Source organism: Danio aesculapii, chromosome 9 (genome assembly GCF_903798145.1).
Source record: "Danio aesculapii chromosome 9, fDanAes4.1, whole genome shotgun sequence".
Lineage (NCBI taxonomy): Eukaryota > Metazoa > Chordata > Actinopteri > Cypriniformes > Danionidae > Danio > Danio aesculapii.
Genome location: NC_079443.1, coordinates 301,889 through 323,657, shown reverse-complemented (window position 1 = coordinate 323,657; position 21,769 = coordinate 301,889). Strand labels below are relative to the sequence as shown.

General features: G+C 38.3%; 1 protein-coding gene across 1 annotated transcript in view; it reads left to right on the top strand.

Annotated features, from left to right (window-relative positions):
- si:dkey-11f4.7 (piezo-type mechanosensitive ion channel component 2) overlaps nucleotides 1–21,769 on the top strand; it is a 64,171-nt gene that overhangs the window by 27,445 nt on the left and 14,957 nt on the right. The window contains 21 exon segments of the mRNA XM_056466017.1: nucleotides 581–785; nucleotides 1,138–1,239; nucleotides 1,334–1,499; nucleotides 1,604–1,847; nucleotides 3,223–3,319; nucleotides 3,698–3,857; nucleotides 4,853–4,942; nucleotides 5,122–5,216; nucleotides 6,183–6,292; nucleotides 6,574–6,682; nucleotides 7,499–7,576; nucleotides 8,803–8,969; nucleotides 9,381–9,574; nucleotides 10,749–10,868; nucleotides 11,897–12,103; nucleotides 13,756–14,014; nucleotides 14,594–14,782; nucleotides 16,479–16,671; nucleotides 18,908–19,034; nucleotides 19,692–19,839; nucleotides 20,551–20,765. Of these exon segments, the coding sequence (XP_056321992.1) occupies nucleotides 581–785; nucleotides 1,138–1,239; nucleotides 1,334–1,499; nucleotides 1,604–1,847; nucleotides 3,223–3,319; nucleotides 3,698–3,857; nucleotides 4,853–4,942; nucleotides 5,122–5,216; nucleotides 6,183–6,292; nucleotides 6,574–6,682; nucleotides 7,499–7,576; nucleotides 8,803–8,969; nucleotides 9,381–9,574; nucleotides 10,749–10,868; nucleotides 11,897–12,103; nucleotides 13,756–14,014; nucleotides 14,594–14,782; nucleotides 16,479–16,671; nucleotides 18,908–19,034; nucleotides 19,692–19,839; nucleotides 20,551–20,765 (3,275 nt within the window).

Here is a 21,769-nt window from a genome sequence, read left to right as displayed (position 1 = left end):
TGGATCCAAACCTCAGTTGTCTGTGTCACTCCCCGTGTTACAATAGGAGACACCTTTTAAAGCTTTTAGAGTTTCCTCAGCAGACCTACAGATAGTTTATAAATATTTCAAAACATCACACAATTAATATCAGTCACTAATTAGCATATAACGTTTTACAGAAAGTGTATTTGTCTCTCTTAACTGGAGTTGTCGTTGTGGTGGTACCTTTTCAAAAGCTTCACATTTATACCTAAAGGTACATTTGGTACCTCAAAGGTAGAGTCAAGCTCGAAATTATTCCTGCCAAATTCTGACTTAAAGTTTTTGTTCAAATGTAAATAAAGCAGAGAAATATTTATTTTCCTCAATGATGCCTCTTATATATCGCCTTATTAACTTTAGGGAGAAGCCTGGGTCATTCCCGATCAATAAAAAACCTGCTGGCTGAATAAAAGTCACTTTAAGACAGAATTTGCCAGGGGTATGAATAATTTCTGGCTTGACTGCATATATTAGTGTCAATAAATGAGAAAAATCAAATGTTTTAGTCACATTTAAATTAAATGTAAAGGATTTTCCACTTGGTTTTGTGCATCAGGTGTGTTTCGTGGTAGCGGTGAATGTGATTGGCCAGCGGATGGATCTCTGTGCGCTTCTGCACTCTTTGGCTCTTATGGCGGTTCTGGCTCGTCGTCGCAGGAAAGCCATTGGAGAAGTCTGGCCAAAATACTGCAGCTTCATCGCCAGCTTCATGGTGCTGCAGTACCTGCTGTGCATCGGCGTACCACCAGCCCTCTGCATCGGTCAGTTAATCTACAGTTAGTAATGAAACCAGTTTAGGAATCACAGTAATATACAGTGTGCTCTCGGTCAGCTTCTGTATTTTATGATTCCCAAATATTTGTTATTTAAGGATCATCATAGTCAGAGCTTTGTTCTGATTGGCCTGATTTTCACCAGGATTTTACCCTCAGAATCTTACATGAGAACATTTACATGTATTTTGCATTAATTTACATAAGAACAGTTTGAGGTTTACGGTATGACAATTCTTATTATTATTCAGCCATGCCATGGTATTCTCAGACGGCACCTTTAATAAAGTAGAGCATCTGAAAGCATGTGTGCTAATGAAACCCATCTCCCCTCTTCTAGATTACCCCTGGAGGAGTTCATCTCCAGCTTTGAGTTCTAACCTGATAAAGTGGCTGTATCTACCAGACCATGCCATGAGTCCCAACGCCACCTTCATCCTCTGTGATTTACTCCATCACACCACAGTAAATCAGCATGTCTTCTTAGAGAAAAGCCTGTATGGTTCATGTCATGTTCTGGATGTGTTTCCTGTCAGATGACTGTCTGCTGCTGCTGGTGGCGTCTCTGCAGTGGAAGGTGTTTGAGGAGGAAAATCAGGCCTGTGTGAGACTCCTGGCTGGAGAAAACGTGGAGATCAGCCGAAATCTGGATCCACAGACACTGAATCAATACACTCCTGTCAACAACTTCCTTCACTGCCGGTATGAGTCCGTTAACACACATCTTCCCCAAAATGCATTCAGAATTGCTTCATTGTAATGGGTAGACTGTTGATATGGCATGATGTGTTTGTGTGTGTCGTCAGGTCGTATCTGGACATGGTGAAGGTGTTTGTGTTCAGTTATTTTTTCTGGCTGGTGTTGTGTCTCATCTTCATCACGGGAACCACCAGAATTAACATGCTGTGTCTGGGTTATCTGGTGGCCTGCTTCTACTTCATGCTGTTCGGAGGCACATTACTGCTGCAGCCGGTGCAGTACGTGCTGAGACTGTGGGACGCTCTGATAGCATACACCTGTGTGGTCATCAGCCTCAAAAACATGCTCTCGGTAAAACACACCTGACACTGTCCTGCTGGTTGGGTTCGTTTTCAGATTGATGTTTGCCTGCCTGTGCTGTATAGTTGCTTTCCCAGGCTGCGCGATACTGGGAAAATATGCGGATATTCAATGTTGTTGTTATGTGGGTTTCACAACAACAACTACAACAACAACAACAACAACAACAACAACTTTACAATAAGGTTTTAATAGTAGGTGTATTTACTAGCATGAACTAATAATTTGGCAACACGGTGGCTCAATGGTTAGCACTGTTGCCTCACAGCAAGAAGGTCGCTGGTTCGAGTCCCAGCTGGGTCAGTGCAGTGGTCATTTCTGTGTGGAGTTTGCATGTTCTCCCCGTGTTGGTGTGGGTTTCCTCTGTCAAAGATAGTCAGCCAATGGTTAAAAATACGAAGAATTTCAAAACTCTTAATTAACGGTTGTCTGGAATACTTGATTCTGATTGGTCAGTCGTGTTATTCCAAGTTAAGTTATTCCCAGATAACAACCGCTGAATCTAATAACACAGGCTCATCTGGGTATAAACCGTAAACCATCTGGACCTTCACTGAATACATCCACATCCATATTTCTATGCTTGTCTGTCGCTCTGTTTTTGGCACCATCTTGAGTCTGAATAATGCGCAGGTTAGTGTATACTCCATTCAGCAGTTTTAACTTCCGTCAGCTTTGTGTTTAATTGGAGATTTAATTAACTATTACAGCTAGGACAATGTTGTGTGTGTAATTTTTATGTTTTATGGCAAGTAGCCGTGTAATTAGTGTGATGAAGCACATCCAGGATGGTTGTTTTGACAGAATAATCTCTTCAGTCTTCTACTACAGTAGTCAGGCTTTGCTTATTAACCATTTCATATTATTTTCATGACTTTGTGCAGGCAGTTCAGTCTTGACTACTGCTGCTGTTTTTATGTGTCTGGTGTCTGTGAAACTGCACTACACCCTCAGATCGATTCTAAACAGCTCAGATTGCTTCTGCTAAGCTTTTATCTGAGACTCTTTGAGCGATAGCATGTTCTCCTATTTTGGATGCTGTGTGTTGTGTGCCAGTCCAGTGCAGGATTGCTTTTAAGATGCTAGTGTTTGTCTGGATCACTTTGTTTGAGCATGTTCTAGTGTGTATAATCCATATAAGATCTTCTGATCAGCCTGATTTGGTTGTTCAGAGAATTAGCCTCAAGCAAATCCATGCAGTGCATTTTCCCAGCATTGCGCATTGATATGTGTTGTGATTGTGTCTTAATGGCTGCTTTATATGACCTTTTGTGCTCTCAAAGCACCCTTTATTGTGCACACGTGCTTTGACAGAAGATACCACTCCTGCAGTTGACCTGACCGTGTGTTTGCTTTGTGTAAACAGCTTGGCTCTTGTGCGTATCTGGATCCTCTACAGAAGCATGGCTGTTGGCTAATTCAGGCTTTTAGCATGTTCTGCACCATCAAAGGCTACAGTCTGCGTAAGTACTGCGTTTTGAAATGGGATTGTCTATAGTGTATATACTTAACACTCTTAACACTCCTGCAGGTACTCCAGTCATGATAAAATCCCCCCTTTGCTGTAGTGAGAGATGAGTGTTGTCCACTGAGTGAACACTGCTGAAATACTGCACACTGATGAGGGAAAACCCAAACATCCATAGAAGGCGGCTCTGTTTGACCTGAAGGATGTAGTAGTGTACACTGTGTACATTATAAGACAGCAGCAGGGTTAAATGTGACGTATATTTGTCCTCTGATCATTTCCAGTGGGATCATTGTCCTTTTCTAATCAAATTTTGATTCAGCATCACACATGTTGATTGACAGAGGTGCGGTTTGTCTCGTGTGTTTTGTAGCGAAGCCTGACAGTCAGTGTGAGCTGCCGGAGGGTGAAGCGGGCATCATCTGGGATGCCATCTGTTTCACTGTGCTCCTGGCTCAGAGGAGGGTCTTCCTCAGCTACTACTTTCTCTATGTCGTGTCTGACCTGCAGACGTCTAAGATCCTCGCTTCAAGGTGAGGAAAGAACATTCACAACACCTGAAACACCAACATTATTCAGCATCTACATACAGTTAGTTTGCCCTCCTGTGCAATATTTATTCTTCTTCAAATATTTCTCAGGTGACATTTAACAGAGTACACAGTATTTCCTCTAATATGTTTACTTCTGGAGAAAGTCTTATTTGTTTTATTTCAGCTAGAATAAAAGCAGTTTTAATAGTTTTAAAGACATATTAAAGTCAATATTATTAGCCCCTTCAGCAATATTAGTGTTGGATTGTCTCCAGAATAAACCACTGTTATACAATGACTTGCCTAATTACCCTAACTTTACCCTAATTACCCTAGTTAAGCCTTTAAATGTCACTTTAAGCTGAATACTAGTGTCTTGAAGAATATCTAGTCTAATATTATGTGCTGTCATCATGAAAAAGAGAAAATAAATCAGTTATTAGAGATGAGTTATTAACACTATCATTAGAGATGTGCTGAAAACGATCTGCTCTTTGTTAAACATTATTTTAAATTTGTCTAGTTCAATATAACCTAGTTGAATATAAGACAAACAGTAGTCCTTTTTGAAGTTAAAGAGCGCACACACACACACAAAGCCCTTGAAAATAAAAACAGATCATGTTAATGGTTGCTAAAACTATTGTCATGATGTTTTTTATTATTATTATTCATATAATAATGATTTCAGCAAAGTTCGATTTATTCTAAATAGTTTGATGGAGCGACACTCAAAAAACTACTTATATAAATTGAGCTAAAACAACATAATTCATCAGGTTTTTGTTGGACAACTTAAGTGTTTTATTTTCAATCTACTTAAAATTGTAAAAACCATTAGGTTAACTTAATTGATTTGCGTTGGGATGACATGAAGGAATTGTGTGGAACCCAGAATTGTTTACAGTGCAGTTCATTAATGACTATTGTTAGCTTAAAAAAAAAACAGAAACAGCCTAAATGTGAATTATTGAATTCTTTTTCTTCGTTTTTAGAGGTGCAGAATTGTTTGAAGCCAAAGTGAAGAAACAGGTAGCAGCGAGATTAGAGATGGAGATCAAATCTGTGGAGATCCTGAAGAAACAGTATGGAGATTTATATATATATATATATATATATATATATATATATATATATATATATATATATATATATATATATATATATATATATATTTATTTATTTATTTATTTTTGTCAATAATTGATTAAATATTGTAATGGTTGACATTATTTTGAAGCCAGGTCCATTTTTTGTCCTACAGAATGGAGAAGATCAAATCAAAGCAGAATCCTCCTCCTCAGCAGGTATCATCATCTCCTGCTCATCCTGAATCCTCACATCTGCCAAAGCGCAAAGGTGCCAAAACAGATCCTTTATCTTGCTTTTAAACAGATATTGGGATGTTTTTTGTGTGTTGTTGTGTGTCTTAGTTTGAACTACAGGCCATCTTCTCATTGGTTCCTACTTAAAGTTGCCATGTAATCACAATTTACTCTTTTTTATTTCTATTTATTTCTATGTTTCTTAAAAAGAAGGTGTCTGTGCACCTCTGCCCTCTTAATCTTTAATCAAATACCATAATCTCTCCCCCTCGAAATGACATCATATAGAAAGCCTTTTAATAGGCGGGACTATCAGTCATTTAGGGCGGAGCTTTCAGAAATTGAGGGCAGGCCTTTTAGTCATTAAGAGCGGGGCTATCAGTCCTTTAGGATGGAGCTATCAGTGCTTGGGTGAAGCTATCAGTCCTTTAGGGTGGAGCTTTCAATCATTTAGGGTGGAGCTATCTTTCCTTTAGGGTGGGGCTATCAGTCATTTAGGGCATAGCTATCAGTTATTTAGGGCAGGTCTATTAGTCATTAAGGATGGGGCTATCAGTCTCTGAGGGTGGGGCTATTAGTCATTTAGGGCAGATCCAGGACAGAGCTATCAGTTGTTCAGTGTGGAGCTTCCAGTCCTATATGGAGCGGAGATATACTTCAGGGCGGAGCTATCAGTCATTCAGGGCGGAGCTATCAGTCATTCAGGGTGGAGCTATCAGTCATTCAGGGCGGAGCTATCAGTCATTCAGGGTGGAGCTATCAGTCATTTAGGGTGGAGCTAGGCCATTTCAAGAGAATGTACATCATAATAGTGGAAAAAAGGGCAATCTTACCTTCTGTTTTAATGCGGCTTTAAGTCAGACCCTGTCAAACCATAACCGAACCACAACGGAACTGAACTGAGTAATAATTATGAACGGCCTAAAATAAACTGTGAATGTGATCTGTGTGTTGTTGATGAGGAGCAAACTGACCCGTGTGTGTCTGCTTGTTCATTAAGATGGAGACTGTGGATATGATATGTTTGACACTGACAGTGAGGAAGAGGAAGAGGAGGTGAAGGACGGGGCACAGGAGAGCATTTCACCTACAAAGAAAACCGCCTTTCAGGTACAGGAGAAGCAAATACAAATAGTTAATTCAGTGCTCATAACAGCACCTCGTATTCCAAGTCTGTACTTCTTATTCTAAACCTATACACGTGTTTGTCTTTGGTTATTACAACACTTTATGCACATTGTGCTAAACTAACTGAAACATGTCACAGAATGTCCCTCTTCTGTTGATTCGTCTCCCTTCTGTTCTTGTTTATTAGTTGTTTGGAGATATAGTGCAGATGGGATTAAGCCTACAGATTATTTAATGATTTTATTGAATGTATTTCTCAACAGTTAGCGTATGAGGCCTGGGTGGCAGGCCCGAAAGCAGCCCTGGAAGCCTATAATCAGCAAGAACAAGAAGAAACCAGAAAAGAGAAAAGAAAGCTGCACAGACAAGAGGGTACAGTTTCTGAACTACGTTTGCATCAAATAAGTTTGTGCTTAAAAATTTGACATCTTTCCATAAAACCTTATAAAATATAAGTATGTATATACAGATCAAGTCAAAATATACTCCATCCTGTCAAATGTTCATTCTTTTAAAAATGTGTACCACCCTCTCCTTAATTTAGAGACAAATTAAAATCCATTATTAATCATAATAGTTTTAATAACTCATTTCTGATAACTGATTTATTTTGTCATGATGACAGGAGATAATATTAGACTAGATATTTTTCAAGATAGTCAGCTTAAAGTGACATGTAAAGGCTTAACTAGGTTAATTAGGTTAAATAGGCAAGTCAGGGTAATTAGACAAGTCATTGGACAACAGTAGTTTGTTATATATATATATATAAAACTGTATTTTATTCCAGCTAAAATAATATAAATAAGACTTCCTCATGAAGAAAAAATATTATACACTGTAAAAAAATGTAATGATCAATTAGTTATGACTGCATATGTTTTTTGTTCATAGTAACTTTAATAACTAGGATAATCATGTTCTAAATTAATTTTATCTGTTATGCAAGCAGTTTTAGGTCAGTTTAACATAATATAAGTTCAATGGACTCATAAGGTTAATTTGATTCAGCTTAAAAATTTAAGGCAACCAGGATTTTTTTTACAGTGTAGGAAATACTGTGAAAATGTCCTTGCTCTGTGAAAATAATAATAATAAAAAACTAAGATTTCTGTATATACCAGTATATATTCAGGGGAAATGTATGAAGGTATATTTATTTATGCTTAGTTTACTGATATACTTTAGGTATCGACAAAGATGAGTCTGAAGAAGAGCAGCAGGAGGAGAGTCTTAAAGAAGATGAAGAAAAAGAGGAAGAAAAAGGTGAAGTTTAATATTCCTCCATATTATGTATTTGTACCTTAATGATGTATGGCTGACAAAGATATCAGCAGTAACTGCTAGATTTCAAAGAAACTGATGTCAAAGGTGCTTCAACAATTTTGTTGTTATTATTATTATTATTATTATTATTATTATTATTATTATTATTATTATTATTATTATTATTATTATCATCATCATTATTATTATTATTATTGTTGTTGTTGTTGTTGTTGTTGTTATTGTTGTTGTTGTTGTTGTTATTATTATTATTATTATTATTATTATTATTATTATTATTATTATTATTATTATTATTATTATTATTATTATTATTATTATTATGTACAAATGCTTATACACTGCAAAAAAAGCTTTTCTTACTCAGAGTTCTTGTCTTGTTTCTGGTCCAAACATCTAAACATTGTTAAATCAAGAAGCATTTTATTGACCAATATAAAATACTGTGTTGTTTTCAGAAATAATGAGTCAAAATGAAGTGAGATTTTCCTTAAATTAAGCAAAATAATCGAGTTTTCGCTTTGAAATAACATTATTCTGCTTCTGAATCAGCTCACTTTATTTTGACTCATTATTGCTGAAATCTATTTACCTAAAATGCTTCTTCATTTAAGAGGTTTTACATTTTTGGACTAGAAACAAGACAGAAACTCTAGGAAAAGCCTTTTTTTGCAGTGGATGTAATGTCATCATCATTGAGAAATTTCAGATTTAAAATTTTAAGCACACTTCGATCATGTTGTCATTATTATTTGTAGTATTTTGAGGAAAGTGATGGACGTAGTCTATTTTGGAATGAGGCTATTTCATAGCAAAAAGGGGGAAAATTGTGAATATTTTCCAGATGCACTGGATAGCATCTCTTTATTTCGGCAGCATTTTTTGAGAATGAAACCTATATATAGTCAAGCCTGAAATTATTCATACCCCTGGCTAATTCTGACTTAAAGTTACTTTTATTTAACCAGCAGGTTTTGTTTTTGACCAGAAATCGCACAGACATTTCCCAGAACATAATAAGATGATCAATATTTCTCAGCTTTTATTTTCATTGGAACAAAAACTTTAGGTCAGAATTATCCAGGGCTGTGAATAATTTCAGGCGTGACTCTATACAGTAGTATACGCTGTGTGTAATATCTCTGGATGATGGATGCTCTGACGTTTGAATAGCTTCTTTAAACATGTGTTGTGTTTTTTTGTAGAGCACATATTCCGGCGTATTCTTGACACGGTGAAGTTTCTCTGGGTTTTCCTTCTGCGTTTGACGGAGGATGCCATATCAGGTCTGAATGCGCTCTGTAAAGACAGCCTGAACATCTCTAAGGTGCTTCGCTTTGAGAAAACTCTACTGAGCATACAGCAGAACAAGGTGATCTCTCTCTTCTCCAGGACATGCTATTAAATCTTTGACTATTTCTAACTTCATTAGCTTTGTTACCTCTGGCCATGTCTACAATAATAACACCCAAACATTCACAGAGTGTGTGTGTGTGTGTGTGCGTGCGTGTGTGTGTGTGTGTGTGTGTGTGTGTGTGTGTGTGTGTGTGTGTGTGTGTGTGTGTGTGTGTGTGTGTGTGTGTGTGTGTGTGTGTGTGTGTGTGTGTGTGTGTGTGTGTGTGTGATGAAGATCAGCTTGTTTCTTCATGCTGAATAGATTTGAGGATTGAAATTAAAGATAAATTAAATAAATTGGGTCTTTTTGACCCGAAGGATTTAATAGTGTACACAGAATTAAAGACAACAGCAGGGTTACAGATAAAATGTAATCCTCTGTTGTCAGGGCAGGGACGTCAATCATGAGAGCATCCATAAGTTCTACAAAACCTGGCTGTCCAGACAAGAAACCGAGGACACGCTGGACACAGAAAAGGAGGATATTGAAGAAATGATCTGCTCTCCTCCAGCCGTGAGCAGCTACCCTCGGGGATATGTCAAACTCAACAGCGTTCACTCATGGGGGAGCAGCCTGTCCAGGTATAAGTACAGCATTAAACCTGTGCTATTAAAATATGGAGGTTAAAAGCTGACCTATTCGGCTTCTTTTTACAAGATGTAAAACTCTGATGTCCCTAGAGTGTGTAGTGATGTTTGAGCTGAAAATAGAAAATATATAATGTATATGTAACTCCTTGTAGGCTTTAATCCTAACTGTGGCATTTTAGTGAATAAAATCTTAAAGTTAACATATGAAGTTTGATTTCTAGTCCTGGTCGAGTCCTAGTCCTACACAGTTGATCACTTGAGGTGTTTTTTTAAATGTAAGCATTAGCTGGTCAACTATTAGTGTAAGGCTCAGTCATCAGGTATGCTCGTGATCTGTTTGTGTCGTCAATCTGGCAACCTGCGTGTGCATCAGCTTAAAAAAATTGCAGATAAATCTAATATACTTTACATTTAAAGTCTGCAGGAAATCAAACATTCTCTCACAGTCTTACTCTTAAGGTAAATAATTAATCTGTGCAAGTTAATTTACTGAACTTTTATTATTATTATTTTATTGTTTTTAAATAAATTATTAATTAATTAGATTTTTATTTGACCTTCTTCGTGTTTGGAGTTGCACTTTTTATGTTGACGTCAACCTGAGGCCGTCCTTAGCACCTGTACATCAATAGTCTGAGCCAGGCTTATGGCTTTCAATGAGGGAAAATTAACATCCAATCGTGATTTAGCTGAAATTATGTTTGGCTAAAGCAGTGGCTAAACTATAATTTTTGTATTTTCCTTTATATTATGAACATGATTTATTTGCTATTCTTAATCCAGCGCATTTAATGCAGGTTTTAATTATAATGGTTTTCTAAATAGCCAATGTATCTAAGATAATTATTAAAATAAAGTATAAATAACGACAGAAATGACTCTTTTGCCTGGGGGCGCTAGAGAGCTCAGCAGAAAGCCTCGGCCCTACTCAATATTCCATTTGAGTTGGAAGTACATCAAGATACTGAAATAAGAGTCTCAGTTTCTAAATCACGCAGACTTTAAGGTCATTTAACTGCCAAAATTGCGTTAGTAGTAATTAAACAAAAATCTACCTCATTTTCTCCAATCTGCTCTGTATTTCAAGCCCAGCCTGTTTGACTCTGAGATGTGTCACATGGGGAAAATAAAACTCTCTGTTCACTTTGTGCTGTATGTGTTTCAGCTGCCAGACTGATGACACTCTCCTGGTGACCCGTCAGCCAACTCTTGATGACGTGGATGAGCTTGACTTTACACCGCTTGACTCTGAACAACTCTGTCCACATGGAGATGCCCTGTCAGAGTAAACACCACTGTTTCTCTTTTCACTGTCTAACGTGACAAACACAGCCACCCCATCTGCTTACAATTTCTTTTTTTAATACATCATACTGTACAAAATGGTGTTTTTTGGTTAAACTTCATCTTGATGGTTCTGTTTACACTGCTTGTTGACTAAAAGTTAAAACTAATTCTCTTTAGAGCATTTGAAGAGTTCAGATGCACAAACCTCTAAGTGCCGTCTGAAATTTCTACCTAAAATTGAATATTTTTCTCACCCTCCTTTGTTCATGTTGAATTATTTTACTTTAAAGACCACCAAAAGAACTCATTCTTTGTCATTATTACTAAACACACACACTGGAGCTTGATAAAAATACTAATTTTAGAGGAAAATTTCAGACGGCATTTAGAGGTTTTTGCATCTGAACTCTTCATTTGTAAACAGTAAGATTAGGGTTAGTGTAATTTCTTATAATTGGTGGAACTTATGGTCAACAAAAGGACGGTCAAAATAAAGTGATATCATGTTTTTAGCACACTTATACAGTTGAGGTCAAAATTATTCACCCCCTGTGAATTTGCTATCCTTTTTTTAAATATTTCCCTAATGATGTTAAACAGAGCAAGACATTTCTCACAGTATTTCCTCTAATATTTGTTCTTCTGGAGAAAGTCTTATTAGTTTTATTTCAGCTAGAATAAAAGCAGTTTTTAATAGTTTAATAGTTTTGGATTGTCTCCAGAATAAACCACTGTTATACAATGACTTGCCTAATTACCCTAACTTTACCCTAATTACCCTAGTGAAGCCTTTAAATGTCACTTTAAGCTGAATACTAGTGTCTTGAAGAATATCTAGTCTAATATTATTTACTGTCATCATGACAAAAAGGAAATAAATCAGTGATTAGAGATGAGTTATTAACACTATCATGATTAGAAATGTGTTGGAAATTGTGGAAATAAATATACAGGGGGGCTAATAATTCTGAATTCATCTGTAGAAGTGTGTGTGATTTCTGCTCACTCAATTTTTTTCCTCAAAAGAACTCCTGATTACAGTAAAGAGCTGAAGGATCATGATGAAGGATGTGAAAAGCTGACAGGGGGATGGACACATGAAGAAAATACAGCTGACATCGAATTTCCCAAACAAATGAATCTGCACGAGGTGAAGAATGAAGAGATCCCAGAGCCCAGAACACTCAATCAGGAGACCAGAGCACTTACTGCCAGTGAACTGCTGCTTAACAAGTGAGAAACACACACACACACACAGACATACTGACTTGTTCCTATATTACTGTGGAGACTCTCGTAGATGTAATGATTCTTCTACTATACAAACCGTATATTCTATCCCCCTACCCAACCCTACCCCTAAAAACTACTTTTAATAATGTGGGGACCTACCTATAAGTTCCCATCTGGATATAAAAACAAGTACACACACACACACACAATACAAAAAATCCATTCTTTCTTCACCACTCCATGTCTCTTGGAAACACTGTGAATCTCTAATTGTGCTTCATACAGGTGAGTGGGCTTGACAAACCACCTGTAGAAACACTCCTCTGTCTTCTGCACCTGACACTTCATCTAAACTCCATAACTTATAAGAACTCAATAATGAAGCGATGTTCACTATAAGTGTACCACAATCACGTTGCAGTGCTTGCTTGATCTTAAATAACTCTTGCACAATATTCACCTTTAATATCTCTCTTGCACAATATCCTGCACAACACTGTTTACAGTGTCTGCTATAATGTTAATGTTGTTTTTGTGTGTTTACATATAGAGGAATATGGCCACGGTGTAAATGCACTGTACAGTTATGATCTTATTGCAACATTAGATGGTGATGATAACATAATATATGCCTTCAGTGGTTTCCTGAGGATAAATACCAAAAAATAACCCAACTGGAATAACTACAGCAGTCACGATCATCTGATCTCATATGAAGCAAGAGATCGCGATGACACATGATGACGTGTGCAGGTGCTGTAGTGTCAATTTCCCAATTCTTAGGGGGAGGGGTACACAATAGAATTGGGATTGGGCCTAAGTCTTACCCATGCTGTACACACACACACACACACACACACACACAGTGTACAATCAAGTACACTGTTTATCAGTAAAAGGCAACAGGTCTATCTGAGGACAGCTTTTATTTTTACTTAAGCAGATTATCTTGTCTCGATCTTTCTGTGAGGTGATTTTAGATGGAGCAGCTCCACTAACACTTCACAACACTGATGTTCCTCAGGCCACGTCCACACTTATACCTTTTAATCCTTTAAAAGGGCATATTTCTCAGCCTTCCGTCCACACTGAGATGAAAACTTTCCTAAAAGGCTTTGGAAAACAATGAGGCGTTTTAGTCATGTGACTAGTTCAGCTAGCATGGTGGAGGACATTGTGTTGCAGATGTTTACCAGCTTTATTAAAGATGTGAGTGTGCAGATGCTCCATATTGCCTCTCTTCAACACACAGGGAATGTTTACCGGGTAATGTTCCCTGATAAGATATGCATGACAATCGCAGATTGGCTCAATTGTGTTTGTGATTTCATTTCGATTAATCAGCCAGCCCTAGTGCAAAACACACACACACACACACACACACACACACACACACACGCACACACACACACACACACACACACACACACACACACACACTGCACACTGTAGATGTCTCTGTAATGTGACACACACTGGAGGTCTCTGAGTCTTCACTACCGAGCTTGATGAGTAGAATCATGTGGGTTTAATAGACTCTGCAGTGCTGAGGATCCTCCAAAAGCACTGGAGCAGTTCACAGACACACATCAGGTAGATGCTTTAGACGTGTTTGCTGTCTAATTTTTCCGGTTTGCTCTTCCTCTCTGCAGCATGTTTGATATTCCAGAGATCGAGGAGTCGGACCGATTCTACTCCTCGTTGCCTCGTGGCCTGCGCCTCATCTTTGCGCTGTATAATCTGATGGAGTCTCAGTCGGAGATGTTCTGCTACTTTGTGATGATCTTCAATCACGTGGTGTCTGCTTCTCTGCTCACGCTCTTCCTGCCGATCCTCATCTTCCTGTGGGCCATGATGTCCGTGCCACGACCTACCAAACGCTTCTGGATGACCGCTATCATCTACACTCAGGTCAGCTCGTCATGTCTCAAAGGATTAGCTCAACCCAAATCTGTCTTTTTACAACACTCAGTATGCATTATGTAAAATAAACTTCCTCAGGGGTAGAATATGCTGCTCAAAGAGTTCCTGAGTTGATGAATGTTCCTATAATTGCTGGGAATCCAATTCCCAGATGGATAAAATGTCCAGATTTAAAAAATGGGGCATTAATAGCTTAAATGTTCCCCTTTTTTAGCGTCACGGTGGCGCAGTGGGTTGCACAATCACTTCACAGCAAGAAGGTCACTGGAGTTTGCATGTTCTCCCCATGTTGGCGTGGGTTTCCTCCGGGTGCTCCGGTTTCCCCCACAGTCCAAACACATGCGCTATAGGGGAACTGATCAACTAAATTGTGCATAGTGTATGAGTGTGTGAATGAGTGTGTATGGGTGTTTCCCAGTGTTGGGTTGCAGCTGGAAGTGCATCCGCTGCATAAAACATATGCTGGATAAGTTGGCGGTTCATTCCGCTGTGGCGATCCATGATTAATAAAGGGACTAGGTCAGAAAGAAAATGAATGAATGTTGCCTTCTCCTCCTTCTCCCTCAGCTCACAGTGGTGGTGAAGTACTTTTCCCAGTTTGGCTTCTTCCCATGGACCACATCAGCGTATCTGGGCATTAATGCGGAGCGAGCGTTCGCCGTACCCAACATTGTAGGAGTGGAGAAGAAAGACGGATACGTCCTGGTAGACCTCATTCAGTTAATCGCTCTGTTCTTCCATCGCTCCATCCTCAAGGTATTAGCAGAGCTTATACGGTACACTATCATCAGGAAGATTTGATGTAATTTATACACATTATTATTGTGAATTATGCAAACTTTACAAGTTTAAGTCGTAATTACTGCTATAAACGAACCATTAACCACACAAACACTACTAGCATAATAAACTGCTGATTAGCTGTTTATTAGTAGGTATTAAAATAGTAGTTGGGTTAGGTTTTGGGTTGGATTAGGGATGCAGAATGAGATCATACTGATAAACCGTTAATATCTTGATAATAGGCAGGTAATAAGCCTATAGTTAATAGCATGAGCTGTGACCTAAACTAAAGCGTGACTCTTTCATTTGCTCATACAGCACAATACAACAGCAGTGGTTGACCAGAGTGCTGTCCACAAATTTTACAATCCAAATTGAATAAGACACAATAAAATCAAGCCAATAAAACAATAAACATAACAGATACAGAGTAAAAACATGCTCAGACAGCTCAGGTATTATAGGCCTTTTGATGCTTCTGTTTGCCCTTCTGGATGCAGTGGAGATTATTCTACTAAGAGCTGGACTGATCCACAATTTGGGGCCGACGATAGCAAATGCCCACTCTCCCTTTTGCTTAAACTGTTTAGCCATTTCTGACCTGATGACTTTTAACATCTAGCAGATATATTTGTTGTTCTGATAAATAATTCAATTCAGTGCAATTTTATTTCTTTAGCGCTTTTCACAATGATTATAACTAATTAATATCTAACACTTAATTAACTAGTAATTAATAGCTTTTAACAGTTATATAAACATAGTTAAGCTGCAGTTATATAGCATATAGGCGATGTCTGTGTGTAGATGTTCAATGAAGTGCATTTGTGCATAAATAAGAAGGTGACAGGACATTTAAGAGCTTAAAAACAAAGAGTAAAATGTCAAACTGCAATCTAAAACACGGCAGCAAAGACAGGGTGAGATAGGGTAATGTGCTTACATTTACATTAAAGTCTACATTGTAAGAGATTCAGATTGACCAATACCTATAAAAACTGAATTACAGCAGTCTAGACCAGATGATATAAATGAATGGATTACTCTCTCCATTTTATGGTCCTCACCAGCCTGATCTCACCAGAAAACGTAAGTATTTCACGTTTTGACAGTTTAGTGGCTAATTTGTACGAGTTCAGTCATACGAAATTGTACGATTTTAAAAAGGAGGCGTGGCACCTAACCCCGCCCCTAAACCCAACCGTCATTGGCGGATGAGCAAATCGTACTAAATTGTACGAATTAGATCGTACGAATTCATACGAATTAGCCACTAAATCAAAAAGTTACGAATTGGCGTGAGATTGTGTTGTCCTCACAGTTACTTTAGACTGTTACTCTGTGAAAAATGGCTTGTGCTGGAAAACATGAAGGAATTAATTTAACACACTAGTTTTTTACAAATGTAAGTGGATTGAACATAAAACAACTAAGTTTCCCCCCTGAAAACTCAAGAATTGAGTTGTTTCAGCCTAATTTAAATAAGTAGTTTGAACAAACAGTAAATGTCATGTCTTAAGTGTATGTTTGACTAAAGCATAATAAGAGACCTCGTGCGATTAAACAGTATTCTGAGCAGTCGTGTATTTACAGTAGTTTTATTCATATTTATTTTTTGTAATGGAGCCCGTCAGATGATGATATTGATGATATTGAAGTGTGTTTTCAGTGTCATGGACTGTGGGATAACAAGGAGGTGGAGATGCCAGACTTTTTCAAGAAGCTAAAGAGGAAAACGGAGAAAAACAAGATGACTGGAGGATCGAGACGACGAGAAGAAAACACAAGCAGACGAATACCCTTCCTTCCTCTTCAGGTCTCTTTCCTTCGGAGACAGAGAGCAGAGAGTCCTGAGAGACTGGGTAAGATCTCCATATGAACATACATAAAAACACACACTAATGTATATGTACACATAAACTCATCTACATTCCTTTACATCGGCTATACAGCCTTTATAAACGGCATGGTTGTGTTTGAATTTCCCAACATCACACGATACTACCAACTATAACCCCTGAAACCACCGTGCAGCCCACTGAAAAAACACTTCAGCATGGTCAAGTGGCCACGTGAGAATCCAGGAGAAACACACACCATCAATGACCTGCCGCAATTACTTGCATTTACTCATTACTAGATATGAGGATTAAAAAACACTTCAAATCAATCAAGCCTGTTTTCAGCAGAATTACGGGGTGCTTATAAGAAACTCCTTATAAATGGTGCATATGGAGGTGTCAGCTACAGGTGGTTTATAAAGCCCACTCACCTGTGTGAGGCACACTCAGAATCGCACATTGTTTTTCAGAATCTTGGTGTTAGAATGAAAGTGTGTGGTGCATACGGAGAGGAGAGCAGGTGGTTTGTCAGCTGCACTTGTCAGGGATAAGTGCAGGGATCTAGTGCTGTAGATAAAAGCAAAAACAATCCAGAATAATCCTAACCCTAACCCTAACCCATAAATAAATAAAGGTAATCCACACGAAGTTCAAAATGAACAACCACAAAACATCCAGAATGGCCAAAACAGGAACCAGGTAACAACAAAAACCCAGGGTGCAAAACCAAGACCCAAAGAAGCAGGCAGCAATACCAACACAGCAGAAACCTGACGCAACTAAAGACACAGAGCAGAGTGCTTATAAAGCAAACCTCAAATAGCAGACAACAGACAGCTGAAACAATAAAACATGCAGGCTTACTAGTGCTCGAGGGAACACTGCTCTCCAGTGTGCACAGCAGAGCACTGCAGCAGGAGGACAGGACATGTTTAAAGGGACAGTTCACGCCAAAATAAAAAACTCCTTGTCATTTACTCGTCCACATGTGGTTTTAAAGCTTTATGAGTTTCTCTCTAGGGTGACGCAGTGGCGCAGTAGGTAGCGCTGTCGCCTCACAGCAAGAAGGTCACTGGTTCGAGCCTCGGCTGGGTCAGTTAGCGTTTCTGTGTGGAGTTTGCATGTTCTCCCTGCGTTCGCGTGGGTTTCCTCCAGGCATGTGGTGAATTGGGTAGGCTAAATTGTTCGTAGTCTGTGTGTGTGGATGTTTTCCAGAGATGGGTTGCAGCTGGAAGGGCATCCGCTGCGTAAAACAAATGCCAGATAAGTTGGCGGTTCATTCCGCTGTGGCGACCCCTGATTAAAAAGGGACTAAGCTGACAAGAAAATGAATGAATGAGTTTCTTTCTGTTGTTCAACACAAAAGAAGATGTTTTGAAGAATGCTGCTTGCTGAGACCCATATGGGAATAAACAAGAGATGAAAGTCAAAAGGTGCCAGTTCTGAGTATTTTTCAAGATATCTTCTTTTGTGTTCAACAGAGAAAAGAAACTCACACTTTATTTTAAGGTGCAATTCTTACTTTTAATAACCCATTTACTCTGATTTTGACTCAATAAACTCCTAATTTACTGCTTATTAGTAGATATTAAGGTGCTAGTTTGGTTTATGTGTTTGGTAGGATTAGTGTTAATTCAGAATATGTGCTTTATAAGTAATCTTAACTATAGACTGGTAACAAGACGAGTTAATAGTGAGAATTGGTACTAATATTTTAGCAGAAACTCAAATGCACAAGTGAAGGGTGAGTCAATTACATCTGCAATTAAAGAGACATTTGACTGTAAAAGAACATTTACTCACTATTCAGTGAAGTTTCAAACCTTTCTGACTTTCATTTTCTGTTGAACACAAGATATTTTGAAGAAAACCTGAAACCATTGACTGTCATAATAGGAAAAAACAAATATAATGAAAGTCAATAATTACATGTTCAACAGAAGAAAGAAAGTCAAAACTAGTCAATATTTCAATATTTGGGTGAACTGCGCCTTTAATGGTTCTATATCATTGTGCTGGTTCAAGTCTACTGTATTGGGTGCGCTGAAGACTAACATCATTTCCTTCATATTTATAAGATAACTATAAACCTCTGTGTTATTGAGTTATAATTTTTAGTAAACAAGTAAAGGAAGAAAAATCACTCTGTTCCAGCATCTTGTTTAGGCATATGTGATAAACAATGCAAAGCTTGTGTTCACTGTGGCCCTGCTTTTATATCTATGTATGCTAATATGCATATTAAATATTATATCAGCAGATGGGAACCAGATGAGGAGGAAACATTCACAGAAGAAGAAAAGTGTGCCGCTGAGCAGGAAGGAGCGAATGAAGAAATACATGAATGACCGAATCCTGGAGGCCAAAGCTGCGGTCATAGAGCTGTGAGAGATCTTTATATTCAGCCAACATCTGCATTATTTACAATTATGTTCCTCAGGAGGGACAAAATTAACCCCTTATCTGTCGCCCCCACTTTTTGACCAGGAATTGAAATGTTCAGCTTAAATGACTGCCAATCAAATGATTTGGTGCATACAGTAGATTTAAGCTTGGTCTCATTTTAAAGAAGAGACTTGTCAGATTGTAGCTGAAGAGAGTTCAATAAAACAAAAGTTATGTTATTATATATACATATTACGTTAAATATGTATTTTTAAAGCCTAAAATTGACAAAAAACCTGATAATATTCTAAATTTAAAGTTGATATCTCCAAAAATGAGTTTTCAGTGAGATTTAGTTTGGCTGCAGTACCAGACATGACCACCAGGTGACCTTCGGTTTACGTTGGAGTTTTGAGTTATGGCGCCCCCTATGTTTTGGGGAATATGAACTGTATTTTATTCGTATCTTTTACAATATTTGTAAAGTAGACAGAATTCTATAGTAGTATGGGACAATTGGTGGCATTAGATTTAAATTTAGCCTCTAAAAATGTTCGTAAAGTTTGATGTGCATTAACTGGTGGCCTCTTCTTTTTCTATATCTGTTGGGTACTTTTTCTGAAATTAGATGAAACAGTATTTGTTTTCCTTTGCAGTGCTCTACACATATACCTACCCATAAGGCAGTTCTTCTATGACATCATCCACCCCGAGTACAGCCCTGTGTGTGACGTGTACGCGCTGATGTTCCTGATAGACGTGGTCAACTTCATCATCATTATATTTGGATACTGGGCTTTTGGAGTGAGTTTTAGCACTCAAAATCACACAAAGGTTCTTTCTCTTACAATTTAAAGGGATTCCTGGTGTGCAAACATCACTTTATAAGGGGTTTAAACACCCAGCTGTGTGTCAGCAGTGTGTGAGTATCTCCAGCATCCTCTAATGGTCAACATGATTTAATTGTGTTTGTTCTAATCAGACTTGATCAATACAGTCTGCAGAAACACTTTGATTGACATTCTCCCTTTGTACGTGTCATCAGAGGGGGAAAGCCCCGCCCACTAGTCTCCATCTCATTAGCATAAACAGCAGCCCTGAGTGAGAAGCAGCCATCTGTCCATTAGCCATTAGAGTGTTTGAGCTGCTGAAGATAATGTCAGCATAGACTAAGAGGATTCTAGATGTGGAGTTATTGTATAAGTCATTGTATAACAGCGTATTTTTCTGTAAACAATCCAAAAAAACTCAATCTTAAAGAGACTATTAATATTGACCTTAGCAGTTTAATTTAATAAAAGGCCATTTCAGTCCAACATAATAGAAATAATACCTTCTCCCAAAGACAAATACAATGGGAAATGCTGCACACTGTACTGAAATGTGCTTGCTCTGTTCAACAGCACTTGAGAACATTCACAGCAGGGCGAATCGTTTTGTGTTCAGCTGTATATATTTGCATATTGTTCTGTCTTAGCTCTGTTAATGGTGTAATGTGCTGTATGATTTCTGCAGAAGCACAGCGCGGCTGCGGATATAACAGAGTCGCTGTCTGAAGACCAGGTTCCCGAGGCGTTCCTCGTCATGCTCCTCATCCAGTTCAGCACCATGATCGTGGACCGAGCGCTCTACCTGCGCAAAACCCTGCTGGGGAAGTGTGTGTTCCAGGTGGTGCTCGTCTTCGGGATACACTTCTGGATGTTCTTCATATTGCCTGGTGTCACAGAGAGGTAAGACGGACTGCAGAGCTCAACATAAATACTCATCCGTTCATCTTATCAGCCTGTTCTCTTTTTCAACTTCTGTGAAATAACATGAGTCTAAATATTGTGCTGCAATGGTTCAAATTAAGGCCTTTTTGCATTCAATTTGATGTGATAACAGCTTAAATAGTCCTCCATCCATTTGAATCCACCAGAGGAAGTTTCCTTGAACTCAAAGCACTACAACATATTCATTCATTCATTCATTCATCAGGGGTCGCCACAGCGGAATGAACTGCCAACTTATCAAGCATATGTTTTACGCAGTGAATGCCCTTCCAGCTGCAACCCAACACTGGGAAACACCCACACAATCATTCACACATACTCATACACTACATCCAATTTAGTTCATCAATTCCCCTATAGAGCATGTGTTTGGACTGTGGGGGAAACCGGAGCACCCAGAGGAAACCCACGCCAACACGGGGAGAACATGCAAACTCCACACTGAAACACCAACTGACTCAGTCGGAGCTCAAACCAGCAACTTTCTTGCTGTGAGACGATTGTGCTACCCACTACACCACCGTGACGCCCACTGCAACATATACAAAACATAAATAAAAAGATAACCACAACTAAAGCAACACACTTGGATAACATCACAGTAATAAATCACACCTCGTTAATCAATGAAAAGAACAATAATTAAGCAAGATTACAAGTTTACAAGAAAAATGACAGTGTTAAATCACAAATGAAATGCTTTACTAAAAAGATGAGTCTTAAGCAGTTTCTTAAAGCAATCTAAGGAAACATTAGATAGAGTGCCAATTAATGAAATCTTAGAGAAATTTAGCTTGAGAGAGTTATGTTTCGACCATGATATCCAGCAAACCGTCAGAGAGAACTGAAGAAGACCAACCCACATGTGTATTCAGTCCAGTAATATATTGTGACATCTCATATCAAATGCAGCACTCAAATTTTACACAGTCAAAATGCAACAAACCCCAGAATCAACCAAA